General features: G+C 40.5%; 1 gene segment (V, D, J or C); it reads right to left on the bottom strand.

Moving 5' to 3' along the window:
- Positions 1-14,136, bottom strand: part of LOC118965629 — a 29,085-nt gene extending 14,949 nt beyond the window's left edge. Inside the window, 2 exon segments of the V gene segment in view lie at positions 13,354-13,796; positions 14,001-14,136. Coding sequence covers positions 13,354-13,796; positions 14,001-14,040 — 483 coding nt within the window.
- Positions 14,137-23,301: the final 9,165 nt, after the last annotated feature.

Raw genomic sequence — 23,301 nt, 5'->3', positions numbered from 1 at the left:
TTATGTTAAAAACAACCTAACAATTGATTCCATACATCGTTTGACATGTAACGTAACTTTTCAAGTTTTTGTCTGGATGAAATGCTTGCGCCTCACGAAGATGGATTACTGGGCTGAACATGCTGACAACAAGTGGCTATTTGGACATAAATGATGGAACTTTATGGAACAAATCAGTCATTTATTGTCGAACTGGGATTCCTGGGAGTGCCTTCTGATGAAGATCATCAAAGGTAAGTGAATATTTATGGTGTTGTTTCTAACTTCGTTGATTCCAAAATGGCGGCTATTCCTCTGGCTGTTTTGGGTTCTAAGCGCCGTTCTCAGATTATGATTGTATTGGACTTGTTAATGTTTGAAAGTTACATATTTCTAAAAAATATTTTGGAATTCTTGAATTTCGCTCACTGCCTTTTCAGCGGAATGTGGACGAGGTGTTCTGCTATAGCGGAAGCCCTGAGCTAGAAAGGTTAACCTCCCTGGGATATGTGGGACGCGTCCCACCTGACCAAAAGCCAGGGAAAACGCAGAGCGCCAAATTCAAATAAATTACTATATAAATCAAACTTTCATTAAATCACTCATGCAAGATAGCAAATTAAAGCTACACTTGTTGTGAATCCAGCCAACATGTCAGATTTCAGAAATACTTTTCGGCAAAAGCAAACGATGCTATTATCTGAGGATAGCACCACTGAAACAAAGAGAGAAACCATATTTTAACCCTGCAGGCGCGACACAAAACACAGAAATAAAAATATAATTCATGCCTTTTGTAATACAACTTTAGTTTTTTTAATGTAAATAATCAATAAAATTGAAGACGGGATGATCTGTGTTCAATACAGGAAGAAAACAAACTGAAGCATGCTTTCTGGTCACGTGCCTCTATCTAACAGTACACTTCAAGTGACCCTCGTTCAAGATGGCCGTACTTCTTCATTACACAAAGGAATAACCTCAACCAATTTCTAAAGACTGTTGACATCCAGTGGAAGCGATAGGAACTGCAAGAAGGTCCCTTAGAAATCTGGATTCCCAATGAAACCTCATTGAAAAGAGAGTGACCTCAAAAAAATAAATCTGAATGGTTTGTCCTCTGGGTTTCGCCTGCTACATAAGTTCTGTTATACTCACAGACATGATTCAAACAGTTTTAGAAACTCCAGAGTGTTTTCTATCCAAATCTACCAATAATATGCATATCTTCTGGGGATGAGTAGCACACAGTTGAATTTGGGCATGCATTCCATCCGGATGTGAAAATACTGCCCCGTCACCAAGAAGTTAACAAATCTAGAACCTTTAAAAAGTTGGTGCTATCTCATCAGCGTAATAGTCAAAACTAACTGTTGCCACTCTTAGCGACGATGTGGGCGTGCCCCAAAGGTAAATACTGTTCATCCTGTACATTAATGATCTGCCTTCTGTCTGTACTGGGTCTGAAGTTCAAATGTATGCTGATGATACAGTGATATATGTGCATAAAATGAGCAAACAATAAGCAACATAAGAACTCACTACTGTAATGGTCCAGGTTACAAAGTGGCTCAGGGACTCATGATGCATCTCAATGTAAAAGAGGAAAACTGATGCCACTGAGCCAGATGTCTCTGTCTCAGGGGAAAATCTCCAGGGGGTATCCGATTTTAAGTACCATGGCGTAATTCTTGATTCCAACCTCTCTTTTAAAAAGCAAATGAAAAAGGTAACTCAAATTACCAAATTCAACCTAGCTCATTTCCAATACATACAAAATTGTTTGAATACAGAGGTAGCAAAACTGTACTTCAAATCTATGATACTCCCCCACTTAACACAATGCTTGACTAATTGGGCCCAAGCTTGCGGTACAACTTTAAAACCCATTCAGTCTGTCTGCAAACAGGCTCTCAAAGTGATTGATAGGAAGCCCAATAGCCATCACCACTGTTACATTCTCAGAAAGCATGAGCTCCTGAGTTGGAAAAATCATGTGCAATACACTGATGCATGTCTTGTATTCAAGATCCTAAATGGTCTGGCACCCCCTCCACTCAGTACTGTTGTTAAACAGAAAACCCAAACATATGGCAGCAGATCCACAAAGTGTGCCATGAGAGGTGAAGGATATGGCAGACTTATGCCCCCTTTGGAGGAATTGGGTACCCCTAGTAAACTGAAAAAAAAATCTGTCAAAAATTGCTAATATACGCATATATTATATAATTATTATTGGATAGAAAACACTCTAAAGCTTCTAAAACCGTTGGAATTATGTCTGTAAGTATAGCAGAACTCACAGGGCAGGCATTCTTCCAAACTAGTTTTTGTGGTCATGAAAGTTGGAGCAACTTTGACGTCATCGCCCCCACCCTTCCCAACCAGTTATGATTCTGGGGAGACTTTCTATGTCTTCCACTAGATGTCCTCATTCAGTAGAGCTTTTAATCGTTCAAATCCCGCGAGAATTGACCCTATGGGAGTGAAATTAGTGCGTGCCATGAGAAAATATGTTGTGCGTTGTGGCGCGAATTGGTCCCAGCCATTCCTTTGTTCCAGCACTCAAGAGAAGGACAGACGATGACCGATTGAATTGAAATTTGTTTTGTGTGTTTAAAACATCATAAAGCTTGCTTCTGCACTTAGTTTGACCTGTTTAGTCGACATATAATATGTAATTTTGAAGTTTTGATGCGCAACTTTTCCGGACCAGAGGACATTTTGGGTGCATTTCAGCTGATGTTATTAGCAGTAGCTAATACAAAGACGCAAGACTTGAAACCAAACGATGTATTGGGTAAGTATGAAGCCTTCCAGAACATTCTGAACGAAGACCATCGAAGGTAAGGGAATATTTATGCTGAAATCTGTGTTTCTGTTGACTCCAACATTACGGAGAAATGTAGCTTGTATCTGAGCGCCGTCTCAGAATATTGAATAGTGTGCGATTTCTGTAACGTTATAAAGAATTGTAACAAAGCGATTGCATAAAGAAGCAGTGTATCTTTCTAACTATATGTAGAACATGTGTATTTAGTCAAAGTTTATGATGTCTATTTACGTTATCTTGCCGCGCTACCTAGATTTCCTGCGGACATTTTTGAGTAATTTCTGAACATGAACTCACTGTAAATGGACATTTATGGATATAAATGGCATATTATTGAAAAAAAAAATGTACTGTGTAACATGTCCTATTACTGTCATCTGATTAAGATTTTCAAAAGGTTAGTGAATGATTTATTTTTTAATCCTGCGTTTGTTGATTGCATGTTTTGGCTATTCAAATGAGCTGTGTCTGGTGGTGGTTTTACATATATATGTGCTATGTTTTCGCCGTAAAACATTTTAGAAATCTGACTTGCTGGCTAGATGAACAAGGTGTTTATCTTTCATTTGAGCTATTGGACTTGTTAATGTGTGAAGGTTAAATATTTCGAATAATATTTTTGCGTTCCATGCGCCACCGTTCCATCTGAACGTGGGAGGGTAGAGTCCCAAATGGGAACCAATATCTTAGAAAGGTTAAAGGAAAATCACCTTTAGTCAACCTGCTTTCTCTGTGATAGCTTTGCATGTCTGGAAAAGCCTGCCATCAGACACACACAACTGTGATTAATGTGCACATTTTCCCTGTAAAAAAATGTAAATAAACTCAAACTCAAACTGCAATCTACTTTAAGGGCTTGTAAGTAAGCATTTCGGTGCATGAGATACCATTGAAGAGAGACTGCAGATGAGTAGGTGCATGAAAGTGTAATATTGCTACCTGCTAGAGCATACACCTCCTCTCTGATTGGCTCAATGGTCTGCAAAGAAATGCAAAATATGGTATTCTCCTATTATTACTTGTTGTCAATCTATTTTCAATGCGTCCAAACGTAGTTTTGATTCAACATAAAACAATTAAGTAGATTACTTTCATGTGAGTACTGAAAGGTAAACATTTTTGGCGATTGACATTGTGGCTAAAACTGGAAGTTAAAATGATAACACACAGCACGGCAAGATATGTATTACTGGTTGTACTTCTACGACCATTACATATACTGTTGGTTGCTCAGCAACCTGAAAAGAAGGATACATATATCTTCACAACGTATAATAATAATTTATATCATTAGAATGAACAAATGCACTGAAAGAGACAGATGAACAGAGTGATGTTGTACCAAAGCAGCATGCAGCCAGAACATGAAGGATCAGACAATTTCTCATGACTAGTCAGTCAGTTTGAAGTAGAAAAGGCAAGGAGCAGAACATTGCTGATCTCTCTATCACAGAAATTTGACACCCTCTGTCCTACTGTTGATGCTTCATGTTGTCCTGTATTACATGCAATAGTAGATCATGGGGTGAATGGCATCCTCTGATTCAGGGGTGTGTGTGCTTTGTTAGGTTGCCCAGTTCAGGTTGACTTTCACATTACACCACCAAGCAGTGTAAATTGTAAGGAGGAGTAACTACAGTACAAACAATAATTTTGTTGCACTTTGTCATTTTCCCAAGTGACTATCCAGCCAATATCAAAAAACTGCGTACGGTAAGTGAAATTGAAGACTACTAATTGAAGAGTTAAGAGCACATCTTTCTCACAGTGCATTGAATATATATTTTTTATTTAACCTTTATTTAACTAGGCAAGTCAGTTAACAACCTCTTTGGGCTAGGGGGCAGTATTTTCACGCCCGGATGAAAAGCGTGCCCAAAGTAAACTACCTGCTACTCAGGCCCAGAAGCTAGGATATGCATATTATTACTAGATTTGGATAGAAAACACTGAAGTTTCTAAAACTGTTTGAATAATGTCTGTGAGTATAACAGAAATTATTTGGCAGTCGAAACCCCGAGCACAATCCATCCAGGGAAATTTATTTTTGAGCTCAATCTGTTTTCCATTAGGTTTCTATGGCAATCCCTTTTTAATATAAATATGATTGCAGTTCCTATGGCGTCCACTAGATGTCAACAGTCTTTAGAAATTGGTTGATGTTTTTCCTTTGAGAAATGAAGAAGTAGCCCTTTCCTTTCTGAGTGTCAAGCCAAGTGTACTTTTTTGTTTGGTGTGCGCGACCTGGAACTCTCTCCACTTTCATTTTATCTGCTATTGAACACAGTATAAATGCGAAATGCTTGTGCTTCTAGTTCCGACAATGCAGTAATAACAAGTAATCTAACTAACAATTCCAAAACTACTGTCTTGTACACAGTGTAAGGGGATAAAGAATATGTACATAAGGATATATGAATGAGTGATGGTACAGAGCAGCATAGGCAAGATACAGTAGATGGTATCGAGTACAGTATGTACAAATGAGATGAGTATGTAAACAAAGTGGCATGGTTTAAAGTGGCTAGTGATACATGTATTACATAAGGATACAGTCGATGATATAGAGTACAGTATATACGTATGCATATGAGATGAATAATGTAGGGTAAGTAACATTATATAAGGTAGCATTGTTTAAAGTGGCTAGTGATATATTTACATCATTTCCCATCAATTCCCATTATTAAAGTGGCTGGAGTTGAGTCAGTGTCAGTGTGTTGGCAGCAGCCACTCAGTGTTAGTGGCGGCTGTTTAACAGTCTGATGGCCTTGAGATAGAAGCTGTTTTTCAGTCTCTCGGTCCCAGCTTTGATGCACCTGTACTGACCTCGCCTTCTGGATGATAGCGGGGTGAACAGGCAGTGGCTCGGGTGGTTGATGTCCTTGATGATCTTTATGGCCTTCCTGTGACATCGGGTGGTGTAGGTGTCCTGGAGGGCAGGTAGTTTGCCCCGGTGATGCGTTTGCCCCCGGTGATGCGTCAAGTTGGATTAGGAAAGTTGTTTGAAATGTTTGGATAAAGTTACAGGTAACTGTTATAGGAATTAAATTCCTATATCTTTATTACCCAATTCAATTAATACACTCAGCCCATTTCTAAGGATTTATAAGAAACTTATTTGCATAAAATGGGCGGAGACCAGTCTCAAAATCAAGCAATAGTGTATATTCTCAAGAGTACAGAACATGATACAATTTACAACAGGTTATAAACTGAAAATGACGTCATTAGGTTTCAAACTGTCCCGTCCCTCCTCCACTCCGGTACATTGGCAGTATAGTTCTCAAGCCTTCCTACATCTTCCCACACCAGTTTAGATTATTTATGACTAGGCCAAGGCCTCTCTGTGTAGATAAGCATTCTAGCCAGTCTGGCGATAAATTCATTCGTTTCTACCAAGGAACAGACAGTCTTTTTTCTAACTCTTGATTATAATTACACACATTATATTCAGTACAAGGATTAAAAGAAAATTCATACATCTATACAGTAACATAATAGTATTCTGATTAGTCAGTCCTGATTGAAATGTATACATAATTAATCATTATTGATAAAAAAAATCCCTTAACAGTAACGTATTAGATACTTTGTAGGCATGTTGGGCGAGTTGGAACCAGTGTTTTTCTGAATCAAACGCGCCAAATAAATTGACATTTTGGGGATATATAGAAGCAACTTATCGAACAAAAGGACCATTTGTGATGTTTATGGGACATTTTGGAGTGCCAACAGATGAAGATCTTCAAAGGTAAGGCATGAATTATATCGTTATTTCTGACCTTTGTGTATCACCTGTCTGGTTGAAATCTGATTTTCATGTGTTGGTATGCTGGGTGCTGTCCTCAGATAAACGCATGTTCTGCTTTCGCCGTAAAGGCTTATTGAAATCTGACACTGCGGCTGGATTAGCAAGAAATGAACCTTTAAACCGATGTATAACACTAGTATGTTTTATGAATTCTTATTATGAGTATTTCTATTTTTGAATTTGGCGAGCTGCAATTTCACTTGGTGTTGTCAAATCGATCCAGCTAAAGGGATTGTCGCACGGAGGGATCCCTAATTAAGAACAAATTCTTAATAGCACAGGTGTGACCACAATTCTCTGATCTCAACTCTGCTATTATGATATCAAATTGTGGTTTGATGTTTAATGATGATCCACACAGCAACAAAGCATTTTGTTCTTCAGGTTTTTGTACAGGGTCTTATATATATATCACTTGGTATAACAATACTGGTTATAACAATCTCTGAGAGCACAGTAATAGAGAGATGAGTCTGTTCAACTACTTACTACTTTTGAGGTACTTTGCAATGACTTCGCATGTTAGCTAACCCTTCCCCTAACACTTACCTTAACCCTATAAACTAACTCTATTAACCTATTAACATGTGTTAAGACCTCAAAGTAAACTTTCTCCAAGATCGCATAGCAGTTCAGACGTCTTTTGTCCTCGTCTTGTCGTGTCCTGTATATATATATATTTACAACTTTTTTCACATACATTTTATTTTTATTTTCCATCAACTCATCTTCTAAACACTCTCCTGCAACCAGCCTCACCAATTTATATTTATAAAAAATTCTTATTTACCTCAGATCTGTAATCCTCCAAGAAGCTAGCCAGAAACTCCAAGAAGCTAGCCAGAAACTAGCCAGAAGCTAGCCAGGAGCTAGCCCAGAAGCTAATCCAGAAGCTAATCAGAAGCTAGTTAGCTTCTTTACTGGCAAATCGTTAGTATTCAGCTAACCACGGTTTGTGGTCATCAGCTATCCTTTAGCTCGAAAATCTATCGCCAGTTTTGTACGGCGCAGCGCAGCGCGGCTCGGAACGGAACATACCGGACCAATTTTTCTCTCCATGTCCCTGGATTTCAACTGCTCTCTGGACATTCATACCCGGATCTCACAGCTAGCTAGCTGCTATCCGTGTGACAGTCGGCTTTCGTCGATTCCGGAGCAAACATCGATTGTTCCAGTGCTAGCCAGCTCCGTCAATCACTCCTGAGTTCCATCATTCACTCTTGGGCTGCAGTCACCTATCCGGACCCGTTTCACTGCCTACGCGGAGCCCCACCGGGCCTTCACAACTGGACTGCCGACGTTATCTACCTCAAGGAGATCCGGCTGGCTCCTCTGTCGCGACGTTACCTGAACGCCCATCTGCGGCCCGCTAACCGTTAGCTGTCTTACCGGCTGCTATCTGAATAGACAATCGGACAATTTATTTATTTTTATTATTATTATGTTTTCTTCTCGGGCCTCTATAACTATATCTATTGTTCTTATTTTTGTTGTTGTTGTGTGATTTGGATTAATCCCCTCTACCTCACGGAGCCCCACTAATCTACTGACCGAACGCAAGAGGTGGCTAACAACAGACTCCATCCTATGCTAGCTTGCTACCGGTTGGCTTGGCTAGCTGTCTAAATCGCCGTGACCTTCAACCAACCTCTCCACTCACTGGACCCTTTTGATCACTCGACTAAGCATGCCTCTCCTTAATGTCAATATGTCTTGTCCATTGCTGTTCTGGTTAGTGTTTATTGGCTTATTTCACTGTAGAGCCTCTAGTCCTGCTCACTATACCTTATCCAACCTATTAGTTCCACCACCCACACATGCAATGACACCTCCTGGTTTCAATGATGTTTCTAGAGACAATATCTCTCTCTTCATCACTCAATACCTAGGTTTACCTCCACTGTATTCACATCCTACCTTACCTTTCTTTGTCTGTACATTATACCTTGATGCTATTTTATCGCCCCCAGAAACCTCCTTTTACTCTCTGTTCCAGACGTTCTAGACGACCAATTCTTATTGCTTTTAGTCGCACCCTTATTCTACTTCTCCTATGTTCCTCTGGCGATGTAGAGGTGAATCCAGGCCCTGCAGTGCCTAGCTCCACTCCTATTCCCCAGGCGCTCTCTTTTGACGACTTCTGTAACCGTAATAGCCTTGGTTTCATGCATGTTAACATTAGAAGCCTCCTCCCTAAGTTTGTTCCATTCACTGCTTTAGCACACTCTGCCAACCCGGATGTTCTAGCTGTGTCTGAATCCTGGCTTAGGAAGACCACCAAAAATTCAGACATTTTAATTCCAAACTACAACATTTTCAGACAAGATAGAACTGCCAAAGGGGGCGGTGTTGCAATCTACTGCAAAGATAGCCTGCAGAGTTCTGTCCTACTATCCAGGTCTGTACCCAAACAATTTGAACTTCTACTTTTAAAAATCCACCTCTCTAAAAACAAGTCTCTCACCGTTGCCGCCTGCTATAGACCACCCTCTGCCCCCAGCTGTGCTCTGGACACCATATGTGAACTGATTGCCCCCCATCTATCTTCAGAGCTCGTGCTGCTAGGCGACCTAAACTGGAACATGCTTAACACCCCAGCCATCCTACAATCTAAACTTGATGCCCTCAATCTCACACAAATTATCAATGAACCTACCAGGTACCTCCCCAAAGCCTTAAACATGGGCACCCTCATAGATATCATCCTAACCAACTTCCCCTCTAAATACACCTCTGCTGTCTTCAACCAAGATCTCAGCGACCACTGCCTCATTGCCTGCATCCGTAATGGGTCAGCGGTCAAACGACCTCCTCTCATCACTGTAAAACGCTCCCTGAAACACTTCAGCGAGCAGGCCTTTCTAATCGACCTGGCCGGGGTATCCTGGAAGGATATTGACCTCATCCCGTCAGTAGAGGATGCCTGGATATTTTTTTTAAATGCCTTCCTAACCATCTTAAATAAACATGCCCCATTCAAGAAATTTAGAACCAGGAACAGATATAGCCCTTGGTTCTCCCCAGACCTGACTGCCCTTAACCAACACAAAAACATCCTATGGCGTTTGCATTAGCATCGAACAGCCCCCGTGATATGCAGCTGTTCAGGGAAGCTAGAAACCATTATACACAGGCAGTTAGAAAAGCCAAGGCTAGCTTTTTCAAGCAGAAATTTGCTTCTTGCAACACTAACTCAAAAAAGTTTTGGGACACTGTAAAGTCCATGGAGAATAAGAACACCTCCTCCCAGCTGCCCACTGCACTGAAGATAGGAAACACTGTCACCACTGATAAATCCACCATAATTGAAAATTTCAATAAGTATTTTTCTACTGCTGGCCATGCTTTCCACCTGGCTACTCCTACCCCTGTCAACAGCACTGCACCCCCAACAGCAACTCGCCCAAGCCTTCCCCATTTCTCCTTCTCCCAAATCCATTCAGCTGATGTTCTGAAAGAGCTGCAAAATCTGGACCCCTACAAATCAGCTGGGCTAGACAATCTGGACCCTTTCTTTCTAAAATTATCTGCCGAAATTGTTGCCACCCCTATTACTAGCCTGTTCAACCTCTCTTTCGTGTCATCTGAGATTCCCAAAGATTGGAAAGCAGCTGCGGTCATCCCCCTCTTCAAAGGGGGGGACACTCTTGACCCAAACTGCTACAGACCTATATCTATCCTACCATGCCTTTCTAAGGTCTTCGAAAGCCAAGTCAACAAACAGATTACCGACCATTTTGAATCTCACCATACCTTCTCTGCTATGCAATCTGGTTTCAGAGCTGGTCATGGGTGCACCTCAGCCACGCTCAAGGTCCTAAACGATATCTTAACCGCCATCGATAAGAAACATTACTGTGCAGCCGTATTCATTGATCTGGCCAAGGCTTTCGACTCTGTCAATCACCACATCCTCATCGGCAGACTCAACAGCCTTGGTTTCTCAAATGATTGCCTCGCCTGGTTCACCAACTACTTCTCTGATAGAGTTCAGTGTGTCAAATCGGAGGGTCTGTTGTCCGGACCTCTGGCAGTCTCTATGGGGGTGCCACAGGGTTCAATTCTTGGACCGACTCTCTTCTCTGTATACATCAATGAGGTCGCTCTTGCTGCTGGTGAGTCTCTGATCCACCTCTACGCAGACGACACCATTCTGTATACTTCCGGCCCTTCTTTGGACACTGTGTTAACAACCCTCCAGGCAAGCTTCAATGCCATACAACTCTCCTTCCGTGGCCTCCAATTGCTCTTAAATACAAGTAAAACTAAATGCATGCTCTTCAACCGATCGCTACCTGCACCTACCCGCCTGTCCAACATCACTACTCTGGACGGCTCTGACTTAGAATACGTGGACAACTACAAATACTTAGGTGTCTGGTTAGACTGTAAACTCTCCTTCCAGACCCATATCAAACATCTCCAATCCAAAGTTAAATCTAGAATTGGCTTCCTATTTCGCAACAAAGCATCCTTCACTCATGCTGCCAAACATACCCTTGTAAAACTGACCATCCTACCAATCCTCGACTTTGGCGATGTAATTTACAAAATAGCCTCCAATACCCTACTCAACAAATTGGATGCAGTCTATCACAGTGCAATCCGTTTTGTCACCAAAGCCCCATATACTACCCACCATTGCGACCTGTACGCTCTCGTTGGCTGGCCCTCGCTTCATACTCGTCGCCAAACCCACTGGCTCCATGTCATCTACAAGACCCTGCTAGGTAAAGTCCCCCCTTATCTCAGCTCGCTGGTCACCATAGCATCTCCCACCTGTAGCACACGCTCCAGCAGGTATATCTCTCTAGTCACCCCCAAAACCAATTCTTTCTTTGGCCGCCTCTCTTTCCAGTTCTCTGCTGCCAATGACTGGAACGAACTACAAAAATCTCTGAAACTGGAAACACTTATCTCCCTCACTAGCTTTAAGCACCAACTGTCAGAGCAGCTCACAGATTACTGCACCTGTACATAGCCCACCTATAATTTAGCCCTATCAACTACCTCTTTCCCAACTGTATTTAATTTATTTATTTATTTTGCTCCTTTGCACCCCATTATTTTTATTTCTACTTTGCACATTCTTCCATTGCAAAACTACCATTCCAGTGTTTTACTTGCTATATTGTATTTACCTTGCCACCAAGCCCTTTTTTGCCTTTACCTCCCTTCTCACCTCATTTGCTCACATTGTATATAGACTTGTTTATACTTTATTATTGACTGTATGTTTGTTTTACTCCATGTGTAACTCTGTGTTGTTGTATCTGTCGAACTGCTTTGCTTTATCTTGGCCAGGTCGCAATTGTAAATGAGAACTTGTTCTCAACTTGCCTACCTGGTTAAATAAAGGTAAAATAAAAAATAAAATAAAAAAAACTCCTAAACTTAAACCTAACCCTAAACCCTATACCTAAACCTTATACCTATACCGAACCTATAGTGTCTTGCAAAAGTTTTTCCTATTTTGTTTCATTACAACCTGTAATTTAAATGAATTTTTATTTGGATTTAATGTAATGGACATACACAAAATAATCCAAATTGGTGAAGTGAAAAAAATAATTTGTTTCAATAAATTCTAAAAAATGTAAAACAGAAAAGTGGTGCGTGCATATGTGCATGCTTACCCCCTTTGCTATGAAGCCCCTAAATATTATCTGGAAGCAACCAATTACCTTCAGAAGTCACACAATTAGTTAAATAAAATCCACCTGTATGTAATCTAAGTGTCACATGATCTCAGTATATATACACCTGTTCTGAAAGGCCCCAGAGTCTGCAACATCACTAAGCAAGGGGCACCACCAAGCAAGCGCCACCATGAAGACGAAGGAGCTCTCCAAACAAGTTATGGACAAAGTTGAGGAGTTGTACAGATCAGGGTTGGGTTATAAAAAAATATCCGAAACTTTGAAAATCCCACAGAGCACAATTTAAATCCATTATTAAAAAATGGAAAGAATATGGCACCACAACAAACCTGCCAAGAGAGGGCCACCCACCAAAACTCAAGGACCAGGCAAGGAGGGCATTAATCAGAGAGGCAACAAAGAGACCAAAGATACCACTGAAGGAGCTGCAAAGCTCCACAGTGGAGATTGGAGTAATTAATCATATCGTGATTCATGCACCATAAATGCTATATAGACATTTGTATGCAATCCAAAACTGCAGTGCAAAACCTATGCACTTACCTAAGAACATTGAAAAAAGCAGAATTGCACTAAAACATCTTCATGGGGTCTGAATGACTGACTTTTTGTGCTGTCACTATCCTCTCTTCAAACATCTTGTAGACTATATACTGTAATGTCAAATCACTCATTGACTTTGTTGCTCTACCTCTCAACACTCAAGGTAGTCTGGTATTTGAGTTCAACAGTATTTCTGGGTTGGATTGCTGCTAAATGTCATCTTCATGATTTTGCTGTAGTTCTGAATAGAAACATTTCAGATCATGACTGCCCTCGATTGATATTGTAAAAAAATGTATCACTCAAATATGACTTGAATAAACATGGCAGGATGTTCCACAATGCTGGAATGGGGTGAAAAAGTTTGGGAACCTTTGCTAAAAGGAAGCGAAACAACACCTCAAATGTTCTTCATTCTGTATTTATTCAGACTGGTATCTTTGATCATGTTATATCAGAACAGGAAGATGCAGACAATATTATTTAGTAGTTCCTGAATCATATTTATATTAAATGTGTTTTATTGTGGAGATGCAGGAAAAAAATATATGTATTAATGTACTCTCCTTTATATCTGATTGATCAGAATACAATGCACTGTTCACCCCCAAGGGTCTTGACAGGTTTTTGTACAGTGTGTCTGGGTTTCCTGTCACTGTGGGCTGCAAGGCACAGTGGTACAGAGCAGAGTCTTCCAATTCAACAGAGGAGATCATCAAGTCAACACGGGTCTTCTCTTCATTCAGTCTACCAGTGTGCCGTGGAGTCGTAATGGATGTATTCTGTACATACTTGTTGGTTGGTAGGATCAAAAGAAGACACTCTGGTCTGGATCCGGGGTATTGACGGTACCATTGTAGATTATTAACGTCGCCCTTGTAGTTGCAGGAGAGAGTGATGTCTGTTCCTTGGAGAGCATTGACTTCAGGCTTCACTGGAGTTATTGTTTCCTGCTCCATACTATCAGCTGCAACAACATAAGTATTGTCATTGTGTTAATGTTTATTCCTAAAGATAAAAAATACATGGATTAGGTGCCCATAAAGTATGACAAGAGAAAGAATTGAAACTTTCCAGTAAAATACCACTTAGTTTTAAATGCAATCATTCACTGAAAAAAGCAATGTCACTGTATTCAAAATGTTATTTGGTTTGAGAATTCAGCACTCACCTACAAACGCTGAGAGGAGCAATAGTAATATGAGTGACATCCTGACACAGACTAGATTAACTAACTGAGAGATAAGACAGTGAGAGAGCTGAGTAAATCCTCTACAGAGACATCCTCATGGTTGCAGGTATAACCAGCCTATATCAGTGTTTGACTATGAGGCCCCTCCTCTGATAACTGGATATGTAACTCTTCTTCTGTGGTTTGTGATTAAGGGTTTTCAGTTCCTATTGGCCTCCTCCTCAGATTATTTTAGACTTAATTTATATTTGAAAATGTCTAGTTTTTGCTGTAGTCTTTGTTCTTTCAATAGATCAACAATACTAAACCACGCTATACTACATACACCATCTGCAAATTTGTGTCAGACTGGCAGCATTTTGTGTGAGGAAGTGTTTCCTGTCACTGTGGGCTCTATGGGACAGTAGTACAGAGCAGAGTCTGTCACTTCAATAGAGGAGATCTCCAGATCCATGCGTTCTATATGAACCTGAGCTGGAAGTCAAGAATCAGGAACTCTAGTTTAGACCTGGGATACTGATGATACCAATGTAAATTGTTTATAGAGCCAGTGTAGCTGCAGGATGATGTGATGGTATCACCCTCCACACCACCCACCACAGGCCTACTGGAATTGTCATCTTCAGAATTGCTACTTAGTAGTACAGAGCAGAGACTGTCACTTCAGTAGATGAGATCTCCAGATCCACACGGTTGTCCTCTTCTTCATGTATGAGGGTCCATTTTGTACTATCAGTGTCGGTCATGACCCCAGAGTAGTCCAGTATGAGGAACTGTGGAGAGGATCCAGGGTGCTGGAGGTACCATAACAGACTGTTGGTTAATGAGCTGATGTATCTACAGGAGAGTTTAACACTACTAACCTCCGTAACATCCACTACATCTCTGTCTAGTGCAATTACGTCTTCAACACTTGTACCTTTAAAAAATAACAACATGTATTACTGAGTCAATGTGGACAGTGTACAGCATATCCACATTTGGTGTTTCAAAGTATGATATTGATATTGATATTGAACATTCTGTTAGTACATATTCAGTTACTGGAGAAGGAATTCTTACCTATAAGTACACAAAAACAAGACTGAATAGAGCAGCATCATAACTGGGCGTTAGACAGAGACTTCTCTAATGATCTTCTCTTGGAACATTCACTCTCTGGTTGCGGCAGGGTAGCCTAATGGTTGGACTAGTAATCGGAAGGTTGCAAGTTCAAATCCCTGACCTGACAAGGTACAAATCTGTCATTCTGCCCCTGAACAGGCAGTTAACCCACTGTTCCTAGGCCGTCATTGAAAATAAGAATTTGTTCTTAACTGACTTACCTAGTTAAATAAAAAATAAGTTTCCCTCATTACATGTTATGTGCAACACTAAGCTCCTCCTCTTGACACAATGCATGTCTTGACTCCACTTGATGTCAGTATTGTCAAATAAAACCTTTAACTCCAGAGCAGAAATGCTCTCTCAGACGATGTTAGGTTTTTGTACAGTGTTTCAGGGTTTCCTGTCACTGTGGACCTCAGAGCACAGTAGTACAGAGCAGAGTCTGTCTCTTCAGCAGAGGAGATCTCCAGATCCACACGGGTCCTCTCTTTGTTCAGTTTACCAGAGACGCGAGAGTCAAGAGAATCAGCTCTATGTTCAGTCCCAGTGTAGTGCTGGATGAGCAGAAGGTATTGGGGAGCTGCTCCTGGAGACTGTTTATACCATAGTAGACTGTCTGCTGAGGAGTAGTTGCAGGAAAGAAGAACATTAATACCCACTTCTGCATACACTTCATGTTGGTTTGGCTCTATAGTCTGCTCATAACTGCCACCTGTAAATGGGAAGAAATTAAGATTGAGTAATTGTTTTATTTAAATAAACATTTATTGTTGTAATTTTTCTAAGCAGAAAACATGACACTACTTTGAAAGCCATAACTTACCTATTACTGAGAACATAATAATTGAACAGATGAACAACATGGCTGGGGTTGGAAGTCAAACTGACTAATAGTACAACAGAAGCTGAATACTCCAAACTAACTTCATCTGCAAGGTTTTCAGTTGATCATTTCTGTTTAGTTCACCTACAAACTCCACCCCAAAGTACAGTTGCTATAAAGATTCTCAATCTCTCCTCTCCTCACCTCTCCTGGCCTCTCCTTCCCTCCCCTCTCCTCTCATTTGTCCTCTTTTCAGTGATACTGCATCTCTCATTCCCTCCCCTGGGTGGTGGAGAGAATGTAGTACAGAGCAGAGTCTGTCACTTCAGTAGAGGAGATCTCCAGATCCACACAGGTTCTCTCTTCATTCAGATTAACAGACAGTCTAAAGTCTTGTGGATCACCTCTCACTTTATATGGATTATTGTTTGATGTTAATATATAAAGGTATTGGAGACCTGCTCCAGAGTACTGTCTGGAAAAAAATCAGCGGGTATGCGCAATAGGTTTCTAATTGGAGTCTATTTTCCACAACGTGCGGATGAAGCTCTTAATTTTGCTTTGAGGAAAACACAAGATGAACCGCTACAAAAAAGACCCGCTAAAGCTAAAGAACACTCAGTAATGTTCACAACTACATCAAGAAACACTGGCATGTTTTGTCATCTGACCCAGCTTTGCCTGCTGAATTTAGGAATCCACCACTTATTGTATATAGGAGAGGTCGCAATCGACGCAATACATTGGTCCATGCCAATTGCGAGCCGCAATTGAAAATCAGCCAGGCTATTTTATGCCCTCATCCAAATGGTAGCTTCCAAATATGTTTGAATATTTCTGCCACCCACATTCAGGAAAACATTTCCAAATAAATGAACGTATTACGTGCTCCACCACCCATGTTATCTACATTATTAAATGTCCATGTGGGCTGTGCTATGTAGATAAAACCTCTCGTTCTCTCAAACAGAGGATCAGTGAACATAAAAGTTCCATTGGGAGAAACGACAGGGATAATCCAGTCGCAGTGCATTTTAATTGACACCGGCCATATTAAATGGGTGTGGAGCGCTCATAAAGTAATTATTCTGCCCTCTGGTACACTCAGACAAGAGTGTTCTGAAATCTGCGTAGATAGTATGCTGGAAAAAATGACATTTTTAACAATGTTCTTTTCTGATAAAAATGAGTTAATTGCATCCGCTGTGGAGCCCAGTTTCATAATATGACCATATTTCCCAGCTGCTTGCCATCGTTTTGAAGTAATCGTGAAAAAACAGCCTTATTTTAGTGCATTTTCACTCTGCCAGCTTCTATTAATTCTATTGAGCACCGTGGCACCAACCTGCCTTCCAAACGTTCTAATACCAGCTTATTGGTCAACGTCACAATGCCTGCTTCGCTATTGTTGGCAATGAGACCTGCTCACGTTGTTTCATAGTTAACATGTAAACAACACAAATAATATTGGAACTCTGTATTCTTCCCATTGTTTCCTATAGGGGAAATGTCGGCATGTATGTCTATTTCGCCAAATATCTTGCAATGTGATTTTTTTTTCATGAGAATCTTCTCTTTCTAATTATGTAAGCCTCTGCAGCTAGCTCAGTTGTCATCAAATGCTAGCCCCCCCCAAAAAATTGCCCTTGGAACGCTGAGCTCCCCCCATTGTTTTCATATGGAGAGGCATGCGGGTCTATTTCGCCAAATATCTCACTGTGTATATTTAGTTTTTTTCAATTCGGGTGTAACCGTAAAATGGCTAGCTAGTTAGCGGGGTGTGCACTAATAGCATTTCAATCGGTGACGTCACTCGCTCTGAGACCTTGAAGTAGTTGTTCCCTTTCTCTGCAAGGGCCGTGGATTTTGTGGAGCAATGGGTGAAGATGCTTCGAGTGTGGCTGTTGTCTATGTGTGCAGAGGGTCCCTGGCTCGAGCCCAGGTAGGGGCGAAGAGAGGGATGGAAGCAAAACTGTTACATAGGCACCATTTTAATCAGGATAATCTCCTCTTTGTAATTTTGTAAGTCTGGGCAGTGAGCTCGTTTGTCATCGATCGCTAGACCAGAAAAAGTCTTTATTTTTTCCCTACTTTTTTAGTACGGTGACATAAACACAGTTGACACCATCGAAGTGCGGATATTTACTTTCTACACAAGTTGTTTTTTTCCAGTTTTGTCCGACGAACAGATTGTAGTGGTAAAATGAAAAGGGATACATTTTAATGGAATCACTCCAGTCAAACAGGCTCTGCAAACGTTTGATTCCATAAATTTGATATGGGCTCACGCTATTGTTCTAGTTTAGTCAAAGTTCTTAAGCTGTTTTTCAGCCTTGAGTGTTCAGCCTTGAGTGAATTTTGATTCATTCTATTGTCCAGCCTAAAAATAGCCATAGCGAATTTACAAAAGCACCTGAATGTCCATTGTGAAAGCACAACAACAATACCATTTAGCTGAGCTAAGAATGACGAGAATAATCAAGTCAATAGACGTTGGTTAGTTACATAGGCTATAGTTAAAATGCTGGCGAGTTTGATGCATAACTACTAACGTTAGGTAACTAGCTAACAAATAGGTACATACTGCTGTAATGATATGCTATGTGGTTCTTATTAAAAAGCTCGGGGGCTGTGTTCGGTAGTTCGGATGAATGACGTGCCCAAAGTAAACTGCCTGTTACTCAGGCCAAGAAGCTAGGATATGCATATAATTGGGAGCATTGGATAGAAAACACACACTGACGTTTCTAAAACTGTAAAAATAATGTCTGTGAGTATAACAGAACTGATATGGCAGGCGAAAACCAAAGGAAAATCCATAGAGATTTTTTTTTTTTTTTGGGGGGGGGGGGGGGGGGGGGTTACAGGCCATTTCAATGCAAGCCTATGGGAAAAACAAATAGATAGGACCCAGATTGCAGTTCCTATGGTTTCCACTAGTGTTTAGAAAGGGTTTCAGGCTTGTTTTTTGAAAAATTAACAAGTAGTAGTTTTTCCAAGGTGTCCCTCATCAGAAAAGTAGTCTTGTTGCATGCGTGACTGAGGTACGCGCTCTTCGTTATTTATCTTCCTTATTGAACATACTATTCTCCGTCTTCAATTGTATAGTTTATTTAGATATTAGAGTACCTGAGGATTGATTAGAAACGTTGTTTGACTTGTTTGGACGGAGTTTATTGGTAACTTTTGGGATTCTTTTGTATGCATTTTGAACGAGGGAAACGGGTGGATTACTGAATCAAGTGCGCCAATTAAACTGACTTTTTTGGGATATAAAAGAAGGACTTTATCGAAAAAAACAACCATTCATTGTGTAGCAGGGCCCCTTGGGATTGCAAACAGAGGAAGATCTTCAAAGGCAAGTGATTTATTTTATTGCTATTTGGGATTTTGTGACACCTGTGCTTGTTTGAAAAAGTATTTTGATGTGATGCGATGTCCTCAGATAATTGCATGGTATGCTTTTGCCGTGAAGCCTTTTTGAAATTTGACAACGCGTTTGAATTATCAAGAAGTTACGCTTTTAAACTATGTAAATCACTTGTATTTTCATGAATGTTTAATGTTACAATTTTTGTATTCTGAATTTTGTGCTCTGCAATTTCACCGGATGTTGTCATAGTGGCACCCTAGCGGGACACGATCCCACAGAGGGTCTAACGTATTCCTCTCAATTGTAGATGTTTTGCTTGACTCTTTATGACGTGATAACAGCTTACATTTGGTTCCGCCGTAATGTTTTGTGAGCCATCTTTGTGAAAGAGCGTCACCAGAACACGGGTGGCTCGCGTCAAAATTTGTCATTGGAACCACTCGATATGATTGGTCATATAAAAACCTTGGGACCCAAATGCATAATGAGTGCTCTAACTCCCCCTTGTGGTGGTCTGGAGCAATGAAGCCATGACTCTGGGTACCTCTAAGTTGCGCGGTGAAAGGAAAAGATGTCCCGCTAGCGGAACCCCACGACAACATTCCGCTGAAAAGGCAGGACATTAACAAGTCCAATACAGCAAATGAAATATAAACATCTTGTTAATCTACCCATGGTGTCCGATTTCAAAAATGATTTACAGCGAAAGCACAACATATGATTATGTTAGCTCATTGCCAAGTCAAAAAAACACAGCCATTTTTCCAGCCAAAGATAGCAGTCACAAAAAGCAGAAATATAGATCAAATGAATCACTAACCTTTGATGATCTTCATCAGATGACACTCATAGGACATCATGTTACACAATACAAGTATGTTTTGTTCGATAATGTTAATGTTATTTCCAAAAACCTCAGTTTACATTGGCGCGTTACGTGCAGGATTGTTTTGATCCCAAAACATCTGTTGATTTTCCCAGAAATACTCATAATAAACATTGATAAAAGATGCAAGTGTTATTCACAGAAAGATAGACTTATCCTCTATGCAACCGCTGTGTCAGATTAAAAAAAAAACTTTACGTAAAAGCATAATCTGAGAACTTCGCTCAGAACCCTAAACAGCCAGAGGAATATCCGCTATCTTGGAGTTAACCTCTTGGATCTCTAGGGGCGCTATTTAATTTTTGGATAAAAAACGTTCCCGTTTTAAGCGCAATATTTTGACACGAAAAGATGCTCGACTATGTATATTATTGACCATTTTGGAATGAAAACACTCTGAAGTTTCAGAATCTGCAAAGATATTGTCTGTAAGTGCCCCAGAACTCATTCTACAGGCGAAACCAAGATGATACGTCAACCAGGAAATGAGCAGAATCTCTGAAGCTCTGTTTTCCATTGTCTCCTTATATGGCTGTGATTGCGCAAGGAATGAGCCTACACTTTCTGTCGTTTCCCCAAGGTGTTTGCAGCATTGTGACGTATTTGTAGGCATATCATTGGAAGATTGACCATAAGAGACTACATTTTCCAAGTGTCCGCCTGGTGTCCCTGCATCAAAATTGGAGCGCAAAGCCAGGTGCAATTATTTTTCCATTTGAGAGCAAGGAGAAACCAGGCTTCCACGAAGGATATATCATCGAAGAGATATGTGGAAAAACACCTTGAGGATTGATCCTTTGCCATGTTTCAGCCGATATTATGGAGTTAATTTGGAAAAAAGTTCGCGTTTTGAGGGCTGAATTTTCTTTTTTTCTTTTTTTTTTTTTGGTAGCCAAATGTGATGTACAAAACGGAGCTATTTCTAATACACAAAGAATCTTTTTGGAAAAACTGAGCATCTGCTATCTAACTGAGAGTCTCCTCATTGAAAACATCAGAAGTTCTTCAAAGGTAAGTTATTTTATTTGAAGGCTTTACTTGTTTTTGTGATAGTTGCCTGCTAAATGCTAACGCTAATGCTAACGCTAAATGCTACGCTAGCTAGCTACTGTTACACAAATGATTGTTTTCCTATGGTTGAAAAGCATATTTTGAAAATCTGAGATGACAGTGTTGTTAACAAAATGCTAAGCTTGAGAGATAGCATATTTATTTCATTTCATTTGCGATTTTCATGAATAGTTAACGTTGCGTTATGGTAATGAGCTTAGGTCTAGAAATAGAATCCCGGATCCGGGTTTGGTCGTCGCAACAGGTTAACATTAGTTAGAAAAAACAATATAAATATTCACTTACCTTTGATGTTCTTCATCAGAAGGCACTCCCAGGAATCCCAGTTCGACAATAAAGGACTGATTTGTTCCATAAAGTTCCATAAAGCCCATAATTTTGCCACTTGTTGTTAGCTTGTTCAGCCCAGTAAGCCATCTTCATGAAGAGCGAGCACTTCCTCCAGACAAAAACTCAAAAAGTTCCGGTACAGGTCGTAGAAACAAGTCAAATGATGAATGCAAGCAGTCTTAAAGGATGTTTTAAACTTAAATCATCAATAAGGTTCCAACAGGGGAATTTCATTGTAGGAAGAAAAGCATTGGAACGAGAGCGTAGGCTCTCGTGACCGCGAGTCATGAGACCAAGGCTCTCTGCCAGACCACTCACTAAAAGAGGTCTCAGGAGCCCCTCCTTTATAGTAGAATCCTAAAACTAGGATCTAATGACTGTGACATCTAGTGGAAGCCATAGGAAGTGCAAGCACATCCATAACTATCAGGAATTTGAATAGGCACTGTTTTGAAAATCGATCTCTCCTCAGGTTTTTGTCTGACATATGAGTTCTGTTATACTCACAGACATCATTCAAACAGTTTTAGAAGCTTCCGAGTGTTTTCTATCCAATACTCATAATAATATGCATATATCAGCATCTGGGACAGAGTAGGAGGCAGTTTACTCTGGGCACCTTTTTATCCAATATACTCAATACTGCCCCCCAGTCCCAAAGAAGTTAAACAGAGACTTCTCTAATGATCTTCTCCTGGAACACTCACTCTCTGGGTGAATCAGTTCCACTCATTACATGTTATATGTAACACTAAGCTCCTCCTCTTGACACAATAGAATGGGTGCATGTTGACTCCACTTGATGGAACTGTTGTCAAATGAAACTAGGGGCTACAGAGTAGAAATACACTCTCAGATGATTTTAGGTTGTTGTAAAGTGTTTCTGGGTTTCCTGTCACTGTTGGCCTCAGAGCACAGTAGTACAGAGCAGAGTCTGTCACTTCAGCAGAGGAGTTCTCCAGATCCACACGGGTCCTCTCTTTGTTCAGTTTACCAGAGAAGCGAGAGTCAAGAGAATCAGCTCTATTTTCAGTCCCAGTGGAGTCCAGGATGAGCAGAATGTATCGGGGAGCTGATCCTGGAGACTGTTTATACCATAGTAGAGTGTCTGCTGAGGAGTAGTTGCAGGAAAGAAGAACATTACTACCCACTTCTGCATACCCTTCATGTTGGTTTGGCTCTATAGTCTGCTCATAAGTGTCATCTGCAAATGTGATGAACATTGAGTAATTTATTATTGAAATAAAAATTGTTTATTACATGACACTGCTTTGAAAGCCATAACTTACCTATTACTGAGAACATAATAAGTGACCAGATAAACAACATGGCTGGGGTTGGAAGTCAAACTGACTGATAGCACAACATGTCTTCATTTGACTTCATCTGCAAGGTTTTCAGTTGATCATTTCTGCTTAGTTTACTTACAAGCTCCGCCCCAAAGTACAGTTGCAATGAAGCTTCTCAATCTCTCCTCTCCTCTCATTTGTCCTCTCTTTTGTGATACTGCATCTCTTGCATGTTGTATGAATCACATATCAAAGGTTTGTATACAGTGTTTCTCAGATTCCTGTCACTCTGGGCTGCAGGGCGTCTGTCACTTCAGCAGAGGAGATATCCAGGTCCACATGGGTCTCTCTTTATTCAGATTAACAGACAGTCGAGGGTCTTCAGGTTCAGCTCTAAATAC

The sequence above is a fragment of the Oncorhynchus mykiss genome, chromosome 8, assembly GCF_013265735.2.
Source record: "Oncorhynchus mykiss isolate Arlee chromosome 8, USDA_OmykA_1.1, whole genome shotgun sequence".
NCBI lineage: Eukaryota > Metazoa > Chordata > Actinopteri > Salmoniformes > Salmonidae > Oncorhynchus > Oncorhynchus mykiss.
This window is presented reverse-complemented; position numbering and strand designations above follow the sequence as displayed.